Source organism: Acomys minous (assembly GCF_964271855.1).
Source record: "Acomys minous genome assembly, chromosome: 9".
NCBI lineage: Eukaryota > Metazoa > Chordata > Mammalia > Rodentia > Muridae > Acomys > Acomys minous.
In genome coordinates, this window is record NC_140490.1 from 62,558,783 (window position 1) to 62,585,949 (window position 27,167).

A 27,167-nucleotide genomic window follows, 5' to 3' on the forward strand; every position below is an offset into this window, starting at 1 on the left:
AATTGCTCTTCAAGTGAGTTTTGAGTTCCTTCACATTAAGAACTGAAAATGGATTTAGAATGAGTTCTTGGCCTGCCTGGACAGTGTACCCCTGTGGTGCATGCCCTGACCTCAGAGAGGCCAAATACGCCATCCTCAGTTTGCAGGGAAGTTTCACTCCTGTGTCTGAATTTCTTCACATCCACAAAATTAAAAAAAAAAAAATCAGTTTTCCCTTTTGGTGCTAGGGATGAGAAACACAAGTTAAGGGCTTTTCTGTAAGCTACACCTCCTGCCCCAACAACCCCAAGACATTTTTATTTATGACTTAGCATGTCTTCTGAGCCAAAGACCAGGCCCACTGGGATCCTCCACAGAGAAACACATGTGACTTTCATACGTCACATAAGAACACACTGCACGTAACACTAGACTTGGCTGACTTGCTCTTTATTAACCAAACTGAGTAGCTTTTGGTAACTCTACCACAGGAAACAACAGCCATGGCTAGAACACACACCAAGACATGTCTTGAGCTGGAGAACTTGACGGGAGGTCAGAGGTCACACTGCACACTTCCCAGGTGCTGGCTCCTTCCCTGGATCATGTTCTCGAGAAGTAGTTACAATTAGGAAACAGACAGAGCTCTTGAGATGATTCTGCGAGCATTGGTGAGGTCGAAGGAACAACCACAGCAGTGGAGTTAAGGCAAAGGTATTTTTCTCTTGCTACAGAATCTCCATAGTTCTTACCATAGTCCAACATGATTATACATGCATTCAGTTTAAAATGAAAAAATAAACAAGTTTACAAATCAATACTGGATTCTTAAAAAATAAATGCTATGCCATTTTTCTTTTCTTTTTTTTTTTTTTTTTTGGCAGCACCAGCCTGAACTTTGCAATATTTCAGAAACTTCAGGTACATTACAGTCTTCTGAGAAAGGCCCAGTACTTCAGAATTCCCGGGGCGGCTGTGGAGAAAGAACGTTACTGGCAACAAAAGTTAAGACAGTTGAACCTACGGAAATACATGTAGCTGTTGACACATGTGCACACGTATTTAGGCTGCACTTCCTACCCTACTGCTTTGTACCTGTCTTTCTCTTTGCAGTGCTGAGGCCTCACACCTAGCCCACGGTGCTCTAGCAGGTCTCCTGCGTGCTCTTCTAGCTGGCGTACCTTCCACTCCTTTTTGGCTTAAGGCAAGTCATTTCAGCAGAAGACGTCAAGTTACTGGACACCTTTCCTTTTCTCACTACACACACATGGGGAGTTCTCAAGCTCACTTCCCGTGGGCCCCCAAAGGCTCACTGTTGACACCCTCGACACATACAGGAAGATTACTGCTTTTACTCAATGGCTCTTTTTATGACAGCATTCAGAGAAACCTGCATGCAGCATCTTTTGGGGGGAGAGGTTGCATGTAGTTTTTCATGTGCATGGTTCTGTGTGCCTAGGAAATGTGAATTGGTACAAAGGATGGGACACTGGACTGTACAGAGCTTCATGGGGTGCCTGCTGCCACGAACTTTGAGCAGAGGAGCTCTAATGGCCAGAATGTGGGATCTGACCACTAGAAAACCTCATGGAGGCCCCAACTGGAAATTTTAAATAGCTCACTAACATAAATGTCTTTCTCATTCTTTGGTTTCAAAAACAAAAGTGACCATGACTAACATTTTCAACTATGCAGCAGAATTGGCTGGGATAACAAAGAACTCCAAGAGAAAGACAGAGACGGGGGCTGGGGCGAGGTATCAGTCTAATGAGGTAGGTCAGGATCAAGTCCACAGCATACACCAATGAGCTCAGTAACTGCTCAGGCATTTCAAAACAAACTGCTATGGTGTTTAATAACTGTTCTTTCTGTCCAATTCCTGCAGGAAATGTAAACCTGAGACAAGGCCCCTGCAACATGAGGCCAGCCAGAGGCTGGAGTCTTCAGAAATAGACAGGAGGCAGGCCAGACCTCTGGAGTAAGGGCTACTGTGACTCAGATCCTCCCTGCCACCATGTCACCATAGACTTCAAATGATGCTGGTCCCACACAGAGCAGGCACCAAGGAGAACTCAGGGACATGACGGGCTGGCAAGTGGTATATGACTTGAGGCAGCAGGGAGGCTGGGGTCTGGTATACCTAACAAGCCCAGGCAATACTCAAAAATCCTCTCCCCTGGTCCTATACGCACAGTCCTTCCAGGGATTCTGCCACCCTCCCTCAGGAGGGTCCTGTTGCCTTCCTCTGTGGCATCTCAGGTTCGGGACCACCACTGATTCCAGCTGCTCATGTCTCGAGTTCTCACGGATCACAGGTACAGGATGTTACTTGGTGCGTAGCTTTCAGAGGCCAAGTTCAAATGACTTCCATGCAGAGTTGGACAGAAATGTGGCCATCCCAATTCTGGCAGCAGGGGTTTTATAACGTTCCGCACCATAAACATTCAGTTCCCACATGCAAAGACACATTTACATGTATACTTCTTCATAACGTATACATTTGTAGGCATATATGCACACTCTTACACACATGCATGCACATACGCCCACTTACACACATATAGGAAGTACACAGCAGGCCAGTGGCATCTCAGGATCAGCAAGCTCAGGTAAGGCCAAGATTGGGGCGAAGGTGGGCACAGAGTGAAAAGGCCTGACCAGGGCAGGGTATGGCTGCTTGGGAAGGAGCCCTGAGTGGTCCACCTCGCTGTGACCTCCTTTTGTAGTCCTTAGAGGCAGTAGCCAGCACCTGTAGGCAACCCAGAAGACCCATAGCAGGAAGGAAAACACCAGAACTCTCTGTTAGGTCTGTGTGGTGTAGTTATCGTAGGTGAGAAAAGGCAGGGCTGAAAAGCTGCTCCACCGCCTGCTTCTAGGCCGGGGCTCCATGCGCCCTTGCTCTTTATATTTACCCAGAATGCTTTTGGCTTCTTCTGCATCCCGCAAAGGGTTCTCTCCATATTCTTCTTTCAGCCACTGCCGATACTGGAAAAGTTGAAAGCAAATCCCAAATGTCACACACACACATACATACGTGAATTCCTAGTGACTTTCACCTCTTAAGCAATGGTGAGGTTTCCACATAAAACATGGAATTAAGCAGGCAACAAGGGCATCGATCACAGCTTTGTGGTTCGCAGCCAACAGCAAGCAAGAGAAGTAACTGCTCCTCCAACGATCTGGGCTCAAGACTTGAAAACCTGCTGAACTATATGTGCATTCACTTAGCAGACTTGGAGCAGTTACTGTCTGATGTTAAGGGATCTAAGACGAACACAAGAAAAACGTGATCTTGTGCCATCTGCCTGTGATAGCCGGGACTGATGGAAAGGATCCAGGGAGAAAACAGGAAGAGATAAGGTTTACAGTTCAGCATCATTTTGTAGAAAGGTGATCGTGTTTTCCTGCAGCAAAGAACCTAATATGTGAGTTACCACAATTAGTATGGAAAACATTCCCTTCCACTCTCACTAGCTGATCATAATTTTAATGGCTTAAAGGGTGAGATGAATTTAAAGCAAAAAAGAAAAATAAGAAGAAAGTAGGGCAAACTAGGAAACTGTAACTATACCTAAAGGGAGAGAAATGAGCTGACATGGAGTACCAGGCATAACAAAACAGGAAATTGTAAGATCCGGTGGCTGCAGTACAGGAGCACAGAGGATGCAGGGCGACTCTCTAAGGGTGCAGGGGGAACCTTGGATCTGGTGACTTATGTGGGCCTTTCAGTTCCAAGCACCACAATTCTCAAAGTGCAAGGCATGGCCCGGGGTGGCTGTCTCCATGTGAGATGTTCCCCGGAAGACCACTCACCTGGTGCACTTCATGTTTCTCAAACTCTTGCAGCTGCCTCTGGAAGCCCAGGTTGGGGTTGGCACAGGACCTCCCCGCACGAACTGTGTGCAAGGCATCTTCCCAACCAAAGTCAGTGACAGTCATGATGTATGCGATCACCAGTGTCACGCTCCTGGAGACCCCAGCCAGGCTGCAGAACCAAAATAGCCACATGTTGCAAGGGCGCTTTGGGAACTGCAGACCCCTCACTCCAAACATCCTAAGGATCTCATTTTAGAGAGTCTGTCTGCCCTGAGGTTTTCACGGAAGCAGGCAAGGGCTTACCAGAGAATTACTCAGAAACATGCCAAGAACTCTCCTCCGCTACAGATGCTGGAGGTGCAAGCATTCTATGGGCATTTCAGTCACATTTTCCATAGTTATATAGGCTATGACCTAGATATTTCCTATCTCCTTGGACAATAATATAACTGTAGCACAGTAAAGGGGTTTGGACTTGTAACAATTCCAACCAAACCTGATCTAGGCTCAGAAGGCTTCTTGGCTTTCTTAAACTGCTGTAGGTGAAGGCTAAATCTATGATTTTAAAAGTCCAAAAAAGGACTGGGAATGTAGGTTGATGGTAGAGTCCTTGGCTGGCACGCTCAAAGGTCAAACGCGCGCGCACGCGCACACACACACACACACACACACACACACACACACACACACACACACACACACACACACGCACACATGTCCACAGACTGCAGAAGCCCTTACCAAGTCTTAACTTCTATATTTGTTTTGATCCTTGAAGCAAGCAGAGCCCTATGGCAGGCAGAATGAACACTCCATGCGCCAAAGCAATGGCCAGGGTGCTTGAAGCAAGAATGGTTGGTTTGCTGCTTGGTTATCACCATTAAGGCATAATTTGCAAGTTAAGGCATAGGAAGGCTTTCTCTGTGTGCCCTATCAATGACTGAACACAGGAAAGCTCAGAGAATATCCTACTTTTTGGAATTTTTTTTTCAGATATACACAAGTACACTAACCAGGAATTCTCAGAAAACCAGGCCAGGAGTATTCTGTGACAACAATAATAAACCCTCCTCTTAAGCCCTGGCTTGTCACCAGCCTTTTTACTAGGAACTTGCAAGGGAGTTTTAAACAAATATATCCTCTTAGGCTACAATTCTTGATATGAATTCACCAGAAGCCTAGAGAGAGGCAGGGCCTGGTGTTTCAGAATCTATATCAACTGCCTCCAATAGCACTCCCAAAGCACTTTAAGCCAAATGTTTTAAACAAAAGAACCATCATTTGCACTGGCTGTACTACTTACTTTTAAAAATAGTATAGCAAACAAAACAAAACAAAACAAAACCCCTACACATTATTTAATGTATAAACATCAATCTGTGTTTGCCCCACTTTGCAATCTGCAAAACCCCATTTTGAAAGCAACTGAAATATCTCCTGTGCTTTTCTGCTTTCCTGGATGACTGGCTCAAAGCTCTTGGATGTGGCTTCTCTGTCTCTTGTATTGTGGCAGGGCTGTCACCAGCCTAAGCACTTCACATTGCTTGTGCTGCAAGGGCTGGTGCTTTCAGTCAATCAAAAGACTTATATTTTCAGTTAGCTAACGTCACACAGCATTCAAGACAGAGGGGTATGATCAGTCTCCATTTTAACTATGGCAGCCCTGGCTGGAGAACGCTGTGAGCTATGTTATCACTGTCAGTGGTAATACTTACCGAGAACTCAGCAGGGGAGATCAGACAGAGCACCGTGCAAACACTACACTTACTAAGCGCGCTGGCTTGCCTTTCTTGTCAGAGTGTGTGCTAGCGTGCAAGTACAGCTGTCCTTTCTGTCCATGGGTCGCTGGTCCCAGGACTCACTGTGGACAGCAGAATTCATGGTGTTCAAGGTCTTACAAGCAAGGCACAGTACTCAGTGCCACCTCTGCACATCCTCCCAAATGTTCAAGCATCTGCAAGTGACACTGAAGCACATGACCATACAAATGCCAGCTCAGCGGCTGCTCTCCTATACTGTTTAGGAAATAGGGAAAAGAGAAGCGTGTACATGTGTGGCATATACACATTTTTATGGATACTCTTGCCTGGATTTGGAACCCATGGAATTTTGGGTATGGAATTTTGGCCTTCCATGTATGATACGAAGAACAACAGACAGCGACAGCAGGTGGGTCACTGTCTAGGGAATATTTAATTTTAAGTCTGCTTGGATCACTCAAAAGTAAAGTACTAAACCAATCACACACACATACACACACACACACACACACACACACACACACACACACACACACACACACACACACACACACACCGCAACCTGCAGGTGGAAAGGAGTCAGTCTGGTGTTATAGAAATGTATCACTAAGCACCCACAGTTGCTGCCACAGTGGGCAGGAGTTAGCAGGGCCTTGGAATGGCCACCATGGGGTCTTGTACGAGCCTGATAGGATGAGCTGACACGTGAGAAGCAGGTCTAATGAAATGTCAAGCTAGTCATGACAGTAGTTTGTGCCACTGACCTTGACAGGAGCCTACGGAAATCCTACCAGTGACTGAAGCAAAAAACGAAAGCAAAGCCAGGCAGTTTTCTTCCAGCAAAAGGAAACAAGGATTGCCATGGGGCAGGGCAGCAGTACAGCACGCATATGAGATACTGCTCCAGCACCATGCCCCGCCCACCTGCCACCATGCTTCTCACCTTGGTGGTTATAAACTCTAACTCCCTGGAGCTGGGAGCCCCCAGTTAAATGTTTCAGCATCAGAGAAGCAACTGAGATAGAAAGACACTGACTGGAAATCAAACTTAGGAAGATAAATCAAGCAAGAGTCGTACATACCAGTGCACGAGGCAGCTCTCACCCTGGAGCCGGCACTCGTGAATGAACTTAATACTTTCTTTAAAATGTCTTGTCCTGTGCAGGAAAAAAAAAGTGAGGCGGGGCATTAATTGTTTAAGATCTGATGAAAAGGAATGTCTACTCGGATTTCCTAAGGTGTCTTAGTCTACTTATCTCGAGGCAGAACATACTGGGACCAGGGTGGCCTCAGCCTTAGATGGCCACAGGCATGCTGAGGCTTAGAAGGCCTCCAATCATCACAACTTTATCTTCAGGCCATCCTTGAATCACATGATTGCTGCTGATTGACACATGGAGCTCTTGCTTAACCTTCTATGTTTGTTCTGCCCCGACACTGGCTGTAAACCCTGTACAGCCACAGTGGCTCAGATGAGGAAGGTATCCCTGCTGTGTGGACTCCCAAGTCCTGGAAACTGGCTAATTTCTGAAATGGAAAGCTTAGAAGCACTGGCTGTAATCATCTCTCTAAGGAACTCCTGGGTCAGTCTCATCACTCAAGTGCTATACGCCACTGGAGCTGAGGGAAAGGATAGTTTAGTCCCAAGCCCCGTTCTGTCACTCTGTGTGGCTTTCCAAGCATGATTCAGAAAACAAGGGTGATGGTCACAGAGGACACATGGTATGAAATTGGTATGCTTTGCAAACTCTGCAGTTTGCAATGATGGTGAATTGTCACACTTCTTTCTTCTGACCCTTATCCCTTTGGGTCATTTCTTTTCTGGGCACTTATTATTCAGCACATGACTCTTCAGGAGAGTCACTGTCAAGTTCCCAGGCGGTTGGTGTGTTTTACCCCACAATGGCAGAATCTGCACCATATCAGGTGGCAAGTAAAGGCTGAGAGGGGTGGGCACAGACCCTTTACCAGGTGTGTTCTACCTTCAGCCAGTTCCTAAAGCACTGAAACACCCAAAGCTGCCTATGGACCCAATGCACTCCTCTATGAACACCAACTCCTGGCCATTTACCAGGGAGTATGAGAGGCTGAGAGACAACCACCTGGTGAGGAATCCTTTTCCACGCAGAATGACAGGGAAAACGAAGTGAGTCAGAACGGGAAGCTCCGATGCAGCATAACCAACTAACCCAGTTACTGCTCACAGAGCTGCTCATGGGGTTATGCTGGCAAGAGGCAAGGAGCGTTTTCACTGAGATGAATGCACATACAACATACACACATCTATGGCTGCCAGCAAGTGTCACCGCAAGTGGAGATTCCAAGTACACCAACCTCAGGTCACCAGACTGCTACAGAATCTCTAGAGAGCCCAGCCCAGCCTAGCCTAGTCTAGCCTAGCCTAGCCTAGCCCAGCCCAGCCCAGCCTAACCCAGCATAGCCTAGCCTAGCCTAGCCCAGCCCAGCCTAGCCTAGCCCAGTCTAGCCCAGCCTAGTCCAGCCCAGCCCAGCCCAGCCCAGCCCAGCCTATTCCAGCCCAGCCCAGCCTAGCCTAGCCTAACCCAGCCCAGCCTAGCCTAGCCTAGCCCAGTCTAGCCTAGCCTAGGCCATCCTAGCCCAGCCCAGCCCAGTCTAGCCTAGCCTAGCCTAGCCCAGCCCAGCCCAGCCCAGCCTAGTCTAGCCTAGCCTAGCCTAGCCCAGCCTAGCCCAGTCTAGCCTAGCCCAGCCTAGCCTAGCCTAGCCCAGGCCAGCCCAGCCCAGCCCAGCCCAGGCCAGCCCAGCAGCTTCTAATAATTTTTTTTTTTTTGCCAGAAAAAAAGATATAAACACAGAGCTTAGAGAACTGCAGTGTTGTTCCCAAATGGTCAATAGCAGGCAAAACCACATCCTTGCTAAAACCCTGTACGGGGCAGCACTAGTCCTCAGGAGCCAAGTGCAGGAGCAGGTGGGAGGCGTGGGTGCAGGAGCAATCTAACAACCAAAGGGGAGCATGCCCTCAGGCATGGTGGCATATTTTGGAGGGCTACAGCAGGAGGACAGAGCTTCCCATGCTACAAGCCAAACAAACCACCTGGAGTTGGCCAGGAAGTCTCGACATCACAGCTAAACAGGCTAGGTACAGTGATTCAGGTTGGGGCAGCAAAGTTCTCAGGTTCTGAGACTACTCTGCTTCTGCCAGCTGGGGCAACAGACAGAAAAAGAGAAGGCTATGGGAGAGGAGGGCTGCAAAGGTCTCTTTTTGAGGAAAGGAAAGCACTCTGTCTGGCCTTCAGCCGCCAGCCAGAGAGTTACAAAAGTCTTAGGGCTACATCAGAAGCACAGAACTCCAGGGTAAATTCTGCAGGATGGGAAGCCAGTTCCCACAGGATACCTGAGCTTTGCTGGCAGCCTTGGGAGTACCACTCCTAGGCTTCTCTAGGCAGCATCTCTCCCTGAGACAATATCAAAGAAACAGTCCACTTACAGACAAATGCAACTAGTTCAGGGATTAAAGCCCAAGCTACCTCACCTAGGCCAGGAGTGTCTTGTGATGGCTAGTTTTCTGTCACAGGCCAGAGTCATTTTTGGAAGAGGGAATCTCAATTGAGAACATGTCCTCACCCGATTGGCCTGTGGACAAACCTATAGTGCATTTTCTTAATTAATGATTGATGTGGGAGGGGCCAGCTCCCCGTGGTCCTGTGTGGTATATAAGAGCAGGCTGAGCAAGCCATGAGGAGCAAGCTGGTAAGCAGCATTCCTCCATGATCTCTGCATCAGTTTCTGCCCTGACTTCCAAGGATGCCAGACTACAAGCTGCAAGATGACGTCAAGTCTTTCCTCCCCAAGTTGCTTTTGGCCACGGTGTTTTATTACAGCAGTAGACCTAAGCTACTAGGCTGCAATCTGTCTCGTGCTTACACAGAGGCATATTAAGCCTCTGTCAGTCACAGCGCTGGATTCCAGACCTCAGACTTGACAACCTATCTGACTTTATGATCACTTCAGACCAGCTGAACATCAGGGGATGGCCAGATGGCACATTCCTTTGTCCATGGGGCTGTCCACACTGTGGTTGTCAAGAGTGTGCAGGGATCCCTCTCCCTGCTGCAGGTCCTAACATTTTGGGGGGGGGTGTTTTCTTTTTGGATGGGGATCACTGGTTTATAAGCAAAGACCTGGAAAAAAGCACAAGAGCCACAAAAGCAAAACCAGAAAGCAATGCATGAGAACTGCCCAAGTGAAGGAAGGAGCCAGACTGCCTCAGAACATTTTTCCATGAGCAAAAGCCTGCTGAGCTCCTCTGAGCCCACAGAGGACTGAGTCTCCAGGAAGCGGCTAGTTCTACAGGCTCATTAAGATCTTGCTAAGAGGACTGGCCAATTCTTCTACCGAGGCTTTCTGGGGAGCGATGCCTTACATATGTTTTCCACACCTGCATGCCACAAATTCACACATCATGAAATCAGGCTTCCTATGTACTGTCAGGTAGAAACTGGATTCAAGAACTAGCCTTGCCACACCTGGGCTAAGCAACACCCAAACCTGTACTGAGCCCACAGTAGGGTAAGGGTATGAAGGAGCCTTGGGGAAGTGGTCCCACCTGCTCCCCCTGACAGCCTTTCCCTCCTTTGATTGGCATGTCTTCATGTGATAGATGCTAACTCAAGGATGTGACACGGGATTCCATTTCTGGCTACCACTGTGCTGGGGGGAAGGACTGCAGAGCCCCAAGGCAGGCATCTCAGTCTCAGAGTACAACTATGCCCAGGGAGACCATGCAGAACTCCACCATGAGACTTGACTCAGATACAAAACCAGGCACAAGGCCAAAGCAAGCCGACATTCCTAGAAATGCCTTTTACAAGAAAGGCCAAGAGGCGGGCTGGCCCGATGCTGCTCTGGTTTAAAACTGGGTATTGCAGAGAGAGGTGTGTGTGGGGGTTATTTCCAGGGAAAAACATGACATAAGTCCAAGCGCTGGTCCTTAAACTCCCTCCTCCACAGTGGGAAATACCCACAGTCTGGGTTCTTATATTTTTCAACTCCAGTTTGAAGCAGAAGCGTCAGTCTGCAGCCCCAACCCCCTCAGCTGTTTACATGACCACCAGTTCCCCCTTTGTGCTCCTCCTTTGGTTGGCAGTCACCCTGACTTCCATACGAAGACATGTGTGACAGGCCTGTCGGCAGAAGAAAGCATGCCCACAGGTGGATTACTCACTCAGCAGTGCCTATATGATCATAGGAGCTACTGCCAACAGCCCCAATAGAACACCTCAGCGGTGGTGAGGAGCTCTGGTGGCGAGATGTTCTTCACACGGATTAAGCAGGGAACCTAGCAGTCGCAAATTGCCCTCTTGCTTCTTAGTGAGCAGGACCTCAACCCCTCCGGCTCTGTATCAGAGGCTAAGAGTGACCAGATGGGCCTTGCTGATTTCTGAGGTGGTGGGTAGAGAGTGTAAGCCACACCATAGGCACTCTTAGGTGGATGCTTCGTGCTTTAAGACCCATGGTCTTAGATGCTCTGATCCCAAGTGTGACTGACAGAGTCTTTGGGTTCAGGGCTTTGCCCAGTGACCTAGCCACCTGGAATGGTGGTGGGGCTTACTTCAAAGCCAGTGGTATCAGAAGAGGTTGTGATGACAGCAAACACCACAGAAACATGTTTCTCCTCTCCAACTGAATCCAAGTGTGTGCAGAGAAAAACGTCAACAAAGGCAAGCAAGCAGCTATGGTCTCCCCTCCTTTTCAAGGCAAAAGGGTTTAGCACTCTATGTTGGGAGGTTCTTCCTGAGGCCAAACAGGTTCAGATACCCCAGGCTCCTACGCCCATCTCTCAGCTAGAGCTCTGAAAGCAACCCCCCAGCATTAATCACAGACAACTCACACTTGTTACAATGACTCCCAAACTATATGCCTCAGGAACGGTCACCATTAAAAAAGAACTGAGCCAGGCGGTGGTGGCGCACGCCTTTAATCCCAGCACTCAAGAGGCAGGGGCAGGCAGATCGCTGTGAGTTCAAGGCCAACCTGGTCTACAAAGCAAGTCTACGGCAGTGAAGGCTATGCAGAGAAGCCCTGTGAAAAACAAAACAAAACAAAACAAAAACAAAAAAGAAAGAAAGAAAGAAAAAAAATCAAAACAAAACAAAAAACCTGAGGGATGTTCTTATTTTTCCACATATTGCATTTTGCTAGGTACATTCATTTGAAAAGACAGTTAAAAAAAAAACAAGAAAACAAAACCACCACTTTACCCTTTAGCATGGCATCATTTCACAAATAATAGTTCTATCAAGAGTGACAAGGACTCACGCCTGAGATCAGAGGGCTCTTGCTTGAGTGACAGGATGGCTGTGGTAGCAAACACTGATTGCATACATCCCAACGTTCTCATTACCCCAGGACCAAGAGAGCATCACTGAGGAGTGCAAAGACCTCAAAAATCATCTGGAAGGATGGCCACAGTGGTGCAAGGGCTCACCGACTTCTGATCTTGAAAAACTGCTCATTAATAGGAGAAATAGGAAAAAAAAAAAGCCAAGGCTACACAGAGAAACCCTGAGTCACAAAAAAAAAAAAAAAAAAAAAGAGGCAAATGGAAGAAAAAAGTGGGAGTACAGAGAATATGCGCTATAATAAAATAACACAGAGAAAATGACAGCGTGGTAAACTAAGACCAGGGTGTTCGCTGAGGCCCCCTACTGAGCTCTGTGGACTGCTCACGCTCACTTCTCCACAAGATCTCTGAAACCACAGACCACCGCAGAGATCACTGTTCCAGTGCAACACTACAGATGCCAGAGCCTAGGACAGACTCCATGGAGACCAGAAAGAAAGATTATTGACTAAATGCTGTGTGGCAACAAACACAAATTTACTATGTAATAAAATATGAAAATGCATGTGAATATATACCTAAACATTTACTTTCAAAATACATTAGCATTCCTTACTTGAATAGAAAGAAAATACAATCTTATTTCACAAATATTAAAGAATTAACAAAATATCCAATTTTATACACCATCTCCAATGAGATGGGCAGATTAAGTGGGAAGGTTAAAGTGACTTGCTTTAGGGAGCCCATAGAGAAAACAAACGCAAATGGGTTTGACGTACTGAGACCTAGCACTGGCCACCCGACACACACGCCCAGTGTGCACCTAACACCCACTCCAGCGTATCTCTCATTTACGACAGCATCATGCAAAACACACCACACTCGGGTTGTGAGGTTATCGGGACATGGAGAACTTGACTTTTATATTTCCTGACTAGGGCAGGCTAGGTGGCTGGGGGAACTGAGCTAAAATTTTGCGCTAATGTTATCTCAAATCAGGTTTCTGCATTTTAAGTTCAGGGAAGGTCAGATCGGGGAGATTCTCTAAGGATTAAGGCCAAGACAGAAAGCCAACTTGTCTGCAGTTCAGAGCAACTGACTATCAGGTGACTGAAGTGTCAAAGGTCACACACCGCTTGCTAAGCATAATCAGCCCGAAAACCTGCTGGTTTGGGGCTTTGCAGGGAAACAATATTTAAACTTTATCTTACCACATGGGGAGTTATGTCCCCAGACTAACACTTAGAAAAGAAACCATTTCATCCAAACTTAGACTCATTTTAAAAGTCGGCATCTACATTTAAAGCAGTAAGAAGAATGGATTTCCAAGAGGTGTTTTGTCACTGAAGAGAGGGAGCCAGGCACCAGGAACTCAATGTGGTCAGCCAGGGAGATTGGCCCTTCATAGGCCTCTGGGTTACCAAGAGCAAGTTTTACAAACTACTGAAGTTTTCACTTGCTTTCTGTTATCCAAAGCATTAAGAATATTTATCTTGGGTTTGGAGAGATGGCTCAGTCTTATCAGTCAGAGCACTGGCTGATCTTCTAGAGGACCTGGGTTCAGTTCCCGGTGCTGTCTGTAACTCCAGTTGCAGGGGTTTTGAAGCCATCTTCTAGCCTGTGTGGGCACTGCATGATCCTAGCACACAGGCATACAAGCAGGCAAAACACCCATGCACATGAAATTAAAATAAGTAAGTATTTTCTTTAAAAAAAAAAAAAGATCTGTATTAAAAATAAACCAGATAAAAAAAGGAATACTGATCTCATACCCATCCACATTAGTTGATGAGAGAGAAAGTGTGGGTTCATTGTGAACTTCTGACATTGAATAGTAAACTTAGGAAATGCTAAATAAGTTAGATCATACGGCAGTTAGCATTCTGCCTGCCAACTGCAGGTGGATCTCTTGATTTTGCCATGGAACCACACTGTTATAGTCTGAATGCCCGGTCCCCTAATTTGTTCAGTGGGACGTTAATTCCTAACTCTGGCAGCTTTTGGAGACAGGGCTTGGAGGAGTGGTTTGCAGTATCTGGGTCGTGGAGGTAGAGGCTTGAGGAACGACTCAAGCCCTTGGCCCCCACCTCTCCACCCAGGCTCATTCTTTCTGTCTTTCCACTGTTGTGTTATGAAGCAGGAAAGAGGCTCTCGACAGCTAAGGCTGCCCAAGCTTGGACGGCAAGCCTCCTGCACTGTGAGACAAAACATAGTAGCTTTCTATATTAATTACCCGGTCTCAGATACTCTGCTGTAACAGCAGAACGGAAAGAAGACACTCAGCCTTCATCACTGGCAACAGATAAAGTTTAAGCTGCCACCAAAACTTATCTCAGCAATCACTCCTCTAACTCTGAAGGCACCCGCTCGAGAGAAATAAATTCATACTTTTGGAAGTGCCCAGAGTTCACAGATACATGGTCATGTACATGACTTTGCCTCTCCAAATCTCTCAGACGAGAGAGCTGAAACGCAGACTAGTTGAACTGACAGACAACAGGTGAGACTGCCTTGAAATGTGGGATTTTCTGACACTTAGCACTTGTCCATAATGCAGGACCGTCAATATGTATGAGATCACTGTTGTGGAAGCTGAAGACAGCACTTAGCTCCTAGGAAAGCTAAGGTCTCACAGCACCTCAACAACGAGGGGCTGTGTGCTCTGACAGCGCACACCCAGGACAGGTTCCAGCTTGATGTCTGCCAATCAGATGCTGACACATTCAACATCATGGCTGAATCTTGATTGTAGATGAGAGCAAAGCAATCATTCCGAAAATAGTCACCAAAACAAGGGCAGAAGATTGCTGTGGTCTTCGGAGAAAGGCAGCGCCTCACTTCCTTCCGCAGGGACCATGCCCTTCCAACCACTTCTGTTTCTTGACACGACCAGTAACCAAGGAAGTTCTCTAATGTTGCTGCTTCTCCTTCCAGGCTGAGCTACTACTTTGTTTTCCTAGTAAAAATCTCCCCTCTGCCTTTCCCAGTGTAGAGGTTCCTCCTCTGTGAAACATCGGGAGTCAGGGTAGAAACAGACCCTGGTCTGTACTAACTTCCCATTACTCAGTGCTTGCCTGGTCTAACTCTATATCCTCTGTCCCCTGTCCGGACACCCTGCCCCTCCTGCAATAGGTCGGTCTTGTAAAGCCACAGCCTGATCCATGATTTCTCTGCTCTCTGGCAGTTGAGACTTAAGGAGGGCTGACATTCAGGTATCTTTGGGAGAAGCTGGTCAGATGGGATGGAAAACACAAGTGTGCAGACCATGTCACTGACACAGAAGATCTGCATGCACCAGCACTTGTGCACAATGAAGGATGAGCCCTGTGTCTTCCAGACTCAAAAGCAACATTTGAATCTGGAATGCCTCTGATGAAACAGTAACGTGTGGTTCTAGGATGGCTGCTGGGCTAGCGCCCCGCAAGCAGCCCAAGACAGGTAGAAAATCAGAGGCCACACTCAAGGGTCAAATGTAGGCCCGTGGAAACTATCACCCATCCATGTTGGGTCTAGCCTGGGACCAAAGGTGCTTGTTGCAGTTATAACTGGGTCTCCAATGCTCCAGCCCATCCTATGAAGGCTGCATCACTGCACGATGTGCATGTGTGCTGCCACTGAGGTGAGCTGCAATAGTGAATCCCTCTTGGCTTGTTAAAATGACAAAGAAGACCGTGAGGGTGCTTCTGCACAAGCCTGACCCTGAAGTAGCTCCTCAGAGGCCACACTGAAGACAAAAACTAACTCCTAGAAGTTGTCCTTTGACTTCCAAGTGTACAGCATGACACACATGCCCACACTCATGCACACACATTATATGTACACACATAATAAAAAAGTAAAGCATAGACATATATGGAGGAAAACAAGATGAATAGGGCTAAAATTATGTCAAAGATTTATTCAGCTACAAAAGCATAGCCCACTGGACTTGGGTAAAGCAGAGAGAGGAGGTCACTGACCAGTCAGGCCCGAGCTCTGCATCCCACAGGGGACACTAAATGTGAACACAGACCACAGCAGAGAAGAGCGGCCAGAACAGAAAATGCACATGGATTGCTGCGACAGTATGAGGCCATGGTATGAAACGCCTTGGAGATTTTTATATTTAACACACATATATTTTTACATATAATAACTACATTTTAGACGTATCGGCTTATTAAACTATTAGAATGAATGCTGACTGCTTCTTATTTATGTTTAGGAAGACCCAAGAAAATTTACAGTCCCCTGTACGGCTTCCATTTAACTGGATATTCTATTTCTACCAGGCAGCTATGCTTTAGACAATAGCTAGGAACTTCTTTAAAAGTTTGCTTCTACAGGAGAATGCTGAAGTTATGGTCTCAGTGCTCACTCTCTCGTTCTCTTGTGCTTGCTCATGCACTTTCCCTCCCTCCCTCCCTCCCTTTGTGTGTGTGTGTGTATGCACGTGCGTATGAGGTTGCATCATAGGTACGAGTATGAACATACATGGACTCTGTATGGAGGTCAAAGGACAAGCTTAGATATTGGGTATTGGTCTTCAAGTACTCCCACTTCTTCTTTAAGACAAAGTTTCTCATTGACCTGGGATTTCACCAGGAAGGCCAGGCAAGCTTTCCTCAGTTTCCAGAGCTCCACACACACCTCCGACTTCATGCAGGCTCTGGGGATTTGCACTCAGGTCCTCAAACTTGCAAGGCAAACACTTTGTTGCCTGAGGCACCTTCTCTACACCTCAGGGGTTGTGTGGACATGTGTATGTCTGTGTATGCACTTGACTCTATGCATGTGGAGATGAGAGATGGCTGGCCGGTGTTTTCTCTTATCATTCCTCACCTCATTCTTTGAGACAGAATCTCTCCTCTCCCTGAATCTGCAGCTCATCAATTTGGCTGACTAGCTGAGTGATGTGCTCTAGAGATCAATGTATCGGTAGGCCCCTAGCATTGGGGTTATAAGTATGTGCCTGGGCTAGCACATGGGTGCTGGGTTCCTGAACTCTGGCCCTCAGGCTTGCACAAAAGGCATATTACTGACTGAGCCATCTTCCTAGACGTCAGGTCTTTAAAAAAACAAAAACAAAAACAAAAACAAAAACCCTTCCTGTGGATAGCCCAGGCTCCATGTTTCACAGCAGCACTGGATGATAACAAGGTGCTCCCAGGCACAGTTTGCCGCTGGCTTGGCCAGTTTTAATTTCTGCAGACGCATATCTCTCCATCCTCAGGTAGAAGCTAGGCAGGGACACTAACTCCTCCACTGGCTCGCACAAGTATGAACTTATTTACCTTCAGAGCCCTGTATTTGCTTTTCGTTTGGCCCAAGAACTGCTGAAACACACACTGCTGTCTTGTTTTTAATGTCCCCAGATACAGAGAAAACTTACAGGTTTTGAGATGGTGAGTCCGCTGCTGGGATACACAGGTATTTAACTCCCTGTAGAATGATAAAAAGATCCACATAAATGAAACTAAAACAGATAATAACACAGTGGAGTAAAATATTAAAAGGAACCATTTACTCAGGTCAAAAAACCCAGAAAGATAAAAAGGAGAAGTTTTTTACTCATCTTTTGTTGCCAAGGAACTGAGGACAAGCTCTTTGGTGCAGGTCCCTGACTCTTTTCCATGGTATGTCAATATTCATGCTTTGGTGTACAAGCAGCACATCCAATAAATTTGGATACAATGTGAGGGATCAAAACAAAATAAAACAAAACAAACCAGGAGTTGAGCACTTCAGTGTCAAGGTTCACAACTGTCATCTTAACGCTTGTTCGCACACTTTCTGTTTCTTTTGGATCCTGAGTATCCCAAAAGGAGGCAGTGCTAGTAAACACCTTCAAAAACGGCGGAAAACTGTAGTGTCACACCAAAGCTTTCTATGCCAATTTTAGTGTTATAAAAATTACCAATCCCACTAGTAGGCCTTTGAAAGCTGGAAACAATGCTGCTTGCTTTGCAGAACAACAGGAAAAGCTTGAGTGATAAACTAATACATTTCTTTATTTTCCCCTAATTTGAGGGGGGAAAAGTTACCCAAGGGAATGACTCAAAATTATGCTAAACTAAAGTTTTTAAAAAAAGAAACAAACTGAGCAGGGCATGGTGGCCAACACCTTTAATCCCAGAACTCAGGAGGCAGAGGCAGGTGGATCACTATGAGTTTGGGGCCAGCCTGGTCTACAAAGTGAGTCCAGGACAGCCAAGGCTAACACAGAGAGACTCTGTCATGGAAAAACCAAAACCAAAACAAACCAACAAAACAAACAAATGAAACAAACTGGTTTCCTTCTCTACAGGAAAGACAGACACTGTAGTTCTAAAGTCCTCAATGCCAGTCAACAAAGGGCACCAATCTCAGCAACCTTGGCAGTGGAATATGAGAGAGAAGCCTGATGCATGATAAGAAAACAGATGCAGCCAAATCCCCTGCAAACCACCTGTATTTTCAGATTTACTTGAAGTCTTTCTGTAATTTTTACTAGAATTAGGACAGCCACTGTACAGGCATCCTGCCTACCCATCCTGAGGCTTGGGTGCAGGTTCAGCAAAGTTCTGTAAGCTTGTGGAAAGTAGGTTCTGAACTAGCAGGAGGGACAGAGCATGGCAGCTGGCTTTGCAGAATACTAGACCACTGTGTAACGAGAGCCATGAGCCGGTTCTGGGACCTCAGCATAGAGCCCGTTTGTCCAGCTCTCTGAGCAAGCTATAGGCCTCTGACTACCTCTGACTCCACCCCTTTCTGCCGAAAGTGACTCAGAGTGTGATGTGCTGTCAGCAAATGAACACCTGAATGGTACAACCTGTCCCTTCCCATCGGCCATTATGCGGTGGGGGTTCATGGGGGGAAAACCCTCAGAAATAAAAATCAATTTCCCCTCATCATTTCTGTGCATCTTTTCAAACTTTGAAAAAATTAAATCATCTAACCATAATTTAAGGAAAATCATTACATACAGCAGTTATTGTAGCTCTCAGTATATACTCCTGAGTCCTGGCGAAGATGAATTTTACCTGTTATCCCAATAGGAACATTTCATCCAAGAACAAATGGACTTAGCCACGAGTGGCAGATGTGCTGGCAGGAGAGGGAAGGGAAGTGGTGGGTTCTCGCTTGCATGGCTTATACTTGTCAACCCACCAGCTCCTTCAGCCTCTGTCTTCCTGTTTCTTGGGCCCCAGAAGCTGTGTTGAGCTGGGAACATTGGCCAGTTGTTTTAAACATTTAACGTTCTCCCAAACCTCGTGACATATCACAGCATAATTTGAAGGGCAAGACACTAGAAAAGGAAGTACTTCTGCCAAAAAAGGGCATTTCCCTCCTCTCTTCCACTGAGATGAACACACCTGTTGTCGACTACACACACCCAGCGCTTCCTCCTGCTATCACTGGAGTGCCCCCCCCTTTTTTTTTTTGGCTCTTGAGAGCTGGCAGTTAGCTGGTTAGGTCCAGAAATCCCTCCTCCCACACACTTCCTCCATCCTCATGTCAGGCCACACTCCCAGAGGGACAGGATTCTCAAGTATATGACTGCCATCTCAGCCTGGCAACCGCAATCAGGCAAAGGGTGAGGTCTGCACTCCAGGACAGTGCAGAAAGGCCCACTTCTCCCTCTTGCTGATGGACGGCCACTTCAGTCCAGCCGAAGCTATGTCAGCCTGGTCTATGTGTTTGCAAGATAGACAAAAGGCGAGAAAATGAAGAGAATGGACAGAGGTTAGGCCAAACAACACTTTGCCTACTAAGAGCATGTCCCTGAGCGCTCGTTAGCAGGGAAAGAGGGAAGCATTGTGCTTCTTTTAGGCTGCACCAGATAGGGCCACGTTTACCTCTGTGCCACCTGCACAGAGAAGGAAATAAGCTTGGGCCCATAAAGTAGAACCTGCCCAGGGTGCAGGAGACTCTACCAGCCGCAGGAAGCACGTGGACGGTAGTCTCTCCCTGGGAGCCACCAGGATAAGGAAGGGACGTGTGGTCATTCTAGGCCCCATAGCGGAGACGGGCATGTGGCATCTTCAGCTTCCCACTCATGCAGCTGGTAAAGATGAATGTGCGGCTCTCAGTTACATTTGGGTGCCCAGCGCTGTAAAAGCACAGCAGAGAAATAGACTAGACTGTGTAGCATCAAAAACTCTAACCACAAGAACAGTTAACTTCCTGGAATGATGCCTGGCACATGCCGGGCATTCGCTCAAAGTCCAAGTGCTGTGGATAGGTGTTAGCTCCATAAAGGCTGAGGCATGAGAGGAGTGCAAGGTGTGTGTGTGTGTGCTTGTGTGCTGTTGAGTACCATCAGGGAAGGAGGCGAACTGGTTTTTAGGCTATGCAAAGAGCATGTCTACATATTCTCTAGTGACACTCAAACAGAACATAAACCACTTCACTATGACCTACAATAAGAAATATGCAAATCCAGTCATGGAAGGAGTCAAAACTGTCAAAAAAGGCTTAGCTGCTCGCCCCCAACAGCGTCTATTTATCGTGACTTAGTCATTAACGAAGCACAGATATCTCTGAGGCCACAGAGGCAGAACTACAGCCACCTAAAAAGGCTGTCAGATGCCTGCACATGTGCACAGCTTTTAACAGTTAGTTACTAATTCAGAAAGCAGCACTGAGAGCCCTGTGCCACCAGAAAGCAGAGCTGACTTAAAATCGCCCCTGTACCGATGAGTGGGATAGAACTTCCTCTCTATGAACTATACAGAGGGTCATCTCTGGTGGCTTTGTAGAGAGTGACAGATGAAGGAAAGCATGGGTTTAGTTACATTATGTAAAGGACAGCAAAAAAAGGAGGTTAAAAAAGGAACCTGGAAATCTCCAACAATCGAAAAATCTATAAGGAGTAAAAATAGCAACAATGTTTCCAGTAATATATAGCATTTGTTATATATTTTCTGCCTCATGTTCTAATATTTTGAAACACGTAAAAATAAAATTGGTTTTCTTCTTCCTTAAAGGAAAATTCTTACAAAATAAGGAACAATGAAAACATGCACTTTCTATGGTGTCTCAGAACAGCAGGCTGGTTGGAAGCCAATTAACATTTACAGAGCTATTAAATATCCAGTCACAACTTTTCAAGCCGCAGAACAGTCTCATGTTATACTACAACATAAAAACTGGATCAATTAATGTTCTGCACGCGCTTTAAAACTCACAGTTCCTATGGGAACAGAGGAAGAGCTTGTTGCTTTGCGTGGCCTTCTGAGGGGCCAGCCTGCCCAGGCACCAGCAGCAGTGCTGATGAAGTGAGCACCAGTCATAAGACATGGGAATGTGGAAACGCTGTATCCACAGGGAGTGACCACACACGCTGGCCACGCATCACTCCAAGAGCCTCACAGTGCGAAAGCTAGAAAACGCGAGACAGAAGAAGTAAAGGAGTTACGAGGGTTCGGCCCTGAGGAGCTTCCTGCTGAAATGCTTGTATTTGGGTTTTGAAATTACGTCAATAGACAACAGTGGGTCAAGAAGAAAGTTCAGAAAGAAATTACATCAATAGACATCACGGTGGAAGAAGAAAGTTTAGAAAGCATACCAGAGGCTTGATCTGAATAAGCCAGACTGTCACTGTCTCAAAAGCTCCACCATTTTTTTTTCAGTTTTCTGTTTCAGCAAGTATAATAACCACCAAAAGGTAGGGTTTTGCCTTTCTTTGACTGAAACTAGAGATTACACTTCAAATGACAGGCAGGCAGATATACCTGAGAAGCAGAGGCAAGCTTCGGATCACAAAACCAGGAAAAGGCCAAACTCTTGCTTGTTTCAAGTGCAATTTAAAAAACTACCCCGACCCCCAGGCATAGTATGAGTCTTCTGAGAATCCAGGTGCCTGCTCTGCAGAAGACGCAGCTGTGCACAGCCATTCTTTCTCACAAGGAAGCTAGTGTGATGTGTGTATGAGCAGAACTCCATCTCACACTTACAACAACATGGCTGGACCCTCAGGGCATCACAGCCGCACATAGGGTCTTCCTGACCCACAGGAGCTAACTGTTCTTCTCATGCACAAGGCCTAGTGGATACTAGAACCTGGGCAGGCTGGGGAGGAAGGAATGTGGACAGGGCTGGCAATGGCAAAAAAAAAAAAAAAAAAAAAAAAAGGATAACTACTCCAGATCACAGCAGGGAAGCAGAGGTGGCAACAGCAGAGAGGATGGAGGTGACGTGAGCTGCTCTGACTCAATCACTGTACAATGTATACATGTGGCAAAATATGTACAGATACCATGTACCTGCTTTTTTTTTTTAAAGAACACAACTGCATCCTTGTAGAATTATTAGCAAAACAAAACAAAAACAGAACCAACCAACCAAACAACAAACAAATAAATAAACAAAAAACCAAAAGGAGTAAGTTCTAGAAAGGGCTAGAAATCCACACAATGGAAAAGTTACTTTAGCTGTCAGAAAAAGATGTTACTATTAGAATTTAGCACCAGGGACAGGCTTGGTGAACCAATGGGCTTCCTCCTAAAAAGATGGCATCTTTCCTTTGATAAAGGAGTCCATTGAGATTCCCAGGAGCCCTGATAAGCCAGTCTTTCCTGTTCCAAACATGCAAGTCTTAATGACACAAGGACAGAATATGCCTGTAACCCTACCAAGAATTAATTTCTCCAGGTCCCAACTACTGATTCTCCACCCCAAGAAAGAAAAAATAAAATTAAAAGCAAAATTAAAATTTCAACTGACCTTGTTTGATCAGAAGCCAGACCACGACTTTATGCACTGCTACAGAACCCCCAAAGCCCTGGTGCCCTGGTGGCCAGATGCACTGCTACAGAACCCCCAAAGACCTGGTGCCCTGGTGTCCTGGTGCCCTGGTGTATGCTTTTTGCCTCAGTACTTGGGAGGCAGAAGCAGAAGAATCAGAGTTCAAGGCCTTTCCCATCTATACAGCCAGTATGAAGCTAGCCTGAATTACATGAGACCCTGTCTCAAAACAGAAACAAGCAAGACTCCCAAATCACACATGAAAGCACGTTCCATTGACAGTCCACAACACTGAGGCAGACAAGAAAACAGTTTAGTCATCTGGGACCCTGCTTGGTTTGGGCTATATACATCTCCTCTCTAGGAATGCACCGAGCAGCCAAGGTCCCTTACCTAAATGTACTGTGCACACATAACCCTCTCTGGATAAAGCACTCAGCAACATTTGGATCCCTATCTTCAGCGGGCTGCATGTATAACCCATCTCTAGAAGATAGGGTAAGTTTCTCTACCCCTAATACAGTCAAATTTAGACGGCTTCTATGCAAGTGCAATCCTAATGTGTCTAGTATGAAGACTAGAAAAAACTGTTCCAGTTTGAACTGGTTTTGGGTACAAGCACAACAAAGCAAAACTGTGTATGCTCAAGCAAACTTTCAGGGAGAATTCCCTACTTAGCACTGTCTGTATGCCTATGGGTAATTGGGGATGAGTAATTAAAATAATTTAAAGTAATTAAAATTAGATGCATAATGGGAACATGCACAATAAAAAATGGATAGTCAATCACTCAAAATAGAGAACCATCCACACTACACCCACTGGTAACTCAAGTTCTTCTTCTCTTGAGTCCATAAAAGGAAGCTCTGAACAGTAACCGGGGCCTTGAGTCTTTACCCATGTGGCCCGCCGCTCTCTTGCAGTGTCTTCTGATCTTTAACACTGTTTTCTCTGAATCATTTCCTTGCTACTTTTGCCAATCTGTGTAAGCGCTCACCTTCAGTTCTCTGGACTAGAAGCCAAGAACCTGGAAACACCCAACACTCATATGGACCACCAGTATCACACCACATTTTTTAAAATTGGGTTTTCAAGACAGGGTTTTCTGTGTAGCTTTGGGTGGCCTGGAACTGGTTCTGTAGACCAGGCTGGCCTTGAACTCATAGAAATCCATGTGGCCTCTGCCTCCCAAGTGCTGGGATTAAAGGTGTGCCGCACCATCACCTGGCTACTCTTTTCACTTACGGTAAAATAAATATACATAATGTAAATTTACTATCTTAACTTTATTTTACTTTTTTTTCTGGCAGAACTAGAGATTGAACCAAGGCCTTGCATATGCTAGATTATCAAATCATTATTCCCAGTTCTCCTTTTATTTTCTATTTTGAGACAGGTCCTACTAAATTGCCAAGATTGGCCTTGAACTTGCATCCTTCTGCCTCAGCCTCCTTAGTAGCAGTAGTCACAGGCCTGTGCCATCAGTTTGGATTTATTTTGTTTGTTTGAAGTGGAGATTCTCTATGCTACCCAGACTGGTCTTGAACTTGTGGAATTAAGGGAATCCCCATGTGTACCAGATGCCATATTGATCTTTCCTGAGTGAACACCTTCATGGTTATAAATAATCACCATGATCCACATCTGGAGCTTCGTCTTCTTCCCAAAGCAGATTCTGTGCCCACTATATACTAACTCCTTTTCCTTCCCTATCCATTACCCCTGGAGATGGCCACTGTCTTCTATTACTACTTTGAAAATCAAGATCCTTGGAGGTCATAGACCAAAAAGATGACAACTGTTGATGAGAAACTTCCTTGACATGCACATTCCTTCATTAGGGCCCTCTTTCCAAGGGTGTGTACTCCAGAGAGGCACTGGACACTGGCACCTTTTATAGTATATGTGCAAGCCAGGTTCAGAGCCTGGTCCATGAGTTTTGATTGATGTCTTTCTTCAATCTAAAAATTCACACAGCCTGTAACAGTTTAAAACAAAATAAACAAAACAAAACAAAAATGTGCTGTATCAAAGGGAAAAGGGTAAGTTAAGGTTACGTCCCCAGGAAGAATAATCTAGAAGCACTCTAAGTGCCATTTGACTAGGAATTAGAAGTCAAAATAGAAAATAAAGAATAGGTGAGGTCAAGTCTTGGTCACTTATTTTGTACATTTCTCATATGGCAAAGCTATCAGTGGAATCACTAAAGAAAATCACAGCTCAAGATAAACACAGTCTTGCAGTGACACTCCATAATGCATGCTTTAAGTCTAGATTCTGAACTGAAAAGACATTTTCTGAAAGTACCCATTTGCCACTGATTCTTCCTGCATGCTAAATTTAGGCGGTATACTACAAATAACAACTTCCAAGAACACTGTGGTCCTTGGTGGGGTTTGTGGGGGCAGTGGGAAGGTCAGAGTGGAGAGGTAAGATTTAGCCTTGGGTTTGATTTTGTGAACCAAGATGCAAATAAGAAGCCTTTCCACCTGCTGCTGCTTTCAGGTTAGTCAAAAAATGACGCCCATTTGACTTGTCAGAGTGACTGAAGAGCATTCTGATGTTTATTTTTGTTCAAGGTTTCAAAGAAAGATGATCGTGGCCTCAGTACAAGGGGTTTCCTCAGGCCCTCAAGGGATGGATTATAGGAAGGCAACGAGGGAGATCTGGGCTGCTGCACCTCCCCACCTCCTCTGGGTCTGGTTCAGTGTGAGGGTTAGTTGATGTGCCAGCTGTGACTCCTAAAATCTGAGGCCAGTTTAACATGTGCTCAACACCCTAGCATTCTGCAATGTACCTTCGTGAACAGTAGCACCATTCAATCACATCAAAAGGTGGTTGGGAATCAAAGTGCTGCTTAGAAACCAATAGAACATCATTAAGGAGAACGTTCTTTCTGTAAGACAGATTTTTACGTGACTGTATATGCCTGAACACTTTTCAGCAGCACCCCAAATCTGAAAAGTAAAGAAGATCCAACTTCAAGACCTGCAGTGTGTCCACAGCCCCATCCTATCACAATCTGCTCTCTCCAACCCTCAGCTTGGCTGCTCAGGGCCACTGGATTGCCTGAGTCAGTCTCTGCATGCCTTGTCCTTCCCTGGAGTCCTGCCCTGAGCCCTCTGGTTCCTTCTCTATAGGCGCCTCCCAATGGCCTTTCCTCAGCGGAACTTCCAACTTCGTGCAGTGTCTCTTTTCACAGCTTCTGTCACCAACGTGGCTTAAAAACACTCCAGCTCTGTGCTCTGAGTGTCTACAAGACCCCAGAATGCAGGTGCCTTAGCCCAGCACGCCAGACTTGGGATGTTGCTTGATTGCAACCTCTTACAGCGGTCACCATTTTCTGTCTCTCAGCTCTTGCACTTTGACAATCATCAGCAAATGCCTTTAAGTGAAGAAAAGGAGTCTTCAAAAGGTAGATGCATCTTTCAAATTTTAAACCTGGATGTCCTAAAGGCACAGTCCCTAAGCTGGCCGTGACATGTGGAGCTGGCTTTAGAGTCATGGTTCCATGCAGACATACTGGTCTCTTCATCTCAGAAGGCTTGGCCTCAACTTTCACTGCCTGTTGCTAATGGTCTCAGCAGGACATACGGTGAACGAGTTCAGTAAGAATGAAAAACTTAGGCAGCCATTATGGTGAGATTTCATGAGCTAGTGTCTCTGACATTTCTATGAAACAAAGTCTCACAGAAACTTCCTGCCTCTCTGGCTTTTATATTCTTCCTGCTCCCTCTCTGCCATGGTCCCTGAGCTTTAGGTGCAGCTGTGCTGTGGATGTATCAGTTAGGGCTGGGCATCACATGGTCACTTACTCTCCACATCTTGATGGGCTGGGTTTTCTATAATGGCTGCCATCTGTTGCGATGGCTGCCTAGAGAAGGTATGAACACGTATGACACCAATAGACACGATAACACGGAAAAGAAATCTCATGGGTCATCAACTCTGGACAAAGAATTACAGACAAGTAGGTCAGCCCTGAAATCACACACACACACACACACACACACACACACCAATTAAAGAAATAGAGGCCATGAATTTGAGATGGAGGATTATAGGAGAAGGGAGGGAGAAAATGATGTAATTATATTTTAATTTCAAAAAGAATGGAAAATTGCAAACAGTGAGTATAAGGCAAAGCCGGTCACATAGTCTCAGAAGCCACTAAACTGGGATAACACAGCTCAAGCTTCCGGCCAGCTGGCCTCTGGAGTCATTCCAAGTCCGCTGTACCAGAGACTCCTCCTAGGCACTGACAGTGAAGGCAAGTAGGGAAAACTGAGGCCTGTGTTTGCCTAGCATAGTCACACCTGTTTCTTATATACAACGTATGGTTCCATGTTCACAGCAGAGTGGAGAAGTTTAACAGAACCTTCAAAGGCCAAATCCTTACCTCTCTTGACCTTGACAGACCAAAGTGTGCTGAGCCGTGGTCTAGGCAGATCCATTTTCATACACCCATTCAGATGATATGAAGCTCAATTCTTTCTTTTGATCTATCTATCTATCTATCTATCTATCTATCTATCCATCCATCTACCTATCTCTTCAAGACAGGGATTCTTTGCATAGCCTTG

General features: G+C 46.0%; 1 protein-coding gene across 4 annotated transcripts in view; it reads right to left on the reverse strand.

Annotated features, from left to right (window-relative positions):
* Positions 1–408: 408 nt before the first annotated feature.
* DUSP22 (dual specificity phosphatase 22) overlaps positions 409–27,167 on the reverse strand; it is a 61,116-nt gene continuing 34,357 nt past the window's right edge. For 2 of the 4 annotated variants that reach the window (XM_084796102.1, XM_084796103.1), the window contains exons 4-7: positions 17,249–17,298; positions 6,638–6,712; positions 3,793–3,964; positions 409–2,964 (exon numbers count right to left, since the gene is read on the reverse strand). In XM_084796102.1, coding sequence (XP_084652228.1) covers positions 2,782–2,964; positions 3,793–3,964; positions 6,638–6,712; positions 17,249–17,298 — 480 coding nt within the window. In that variant the 3' untranslated portion in view covers positions 409–2,781. The remainder of the gene's footprint in view (positions 2,965–3,792; positions 3,965–6,637; positions 6,713–17,248; positions 17,299–27,167) is intronic. The other 2 variants (XM_084796104.1, XM_084796105.1) reach the window with 2 other exon arrangements.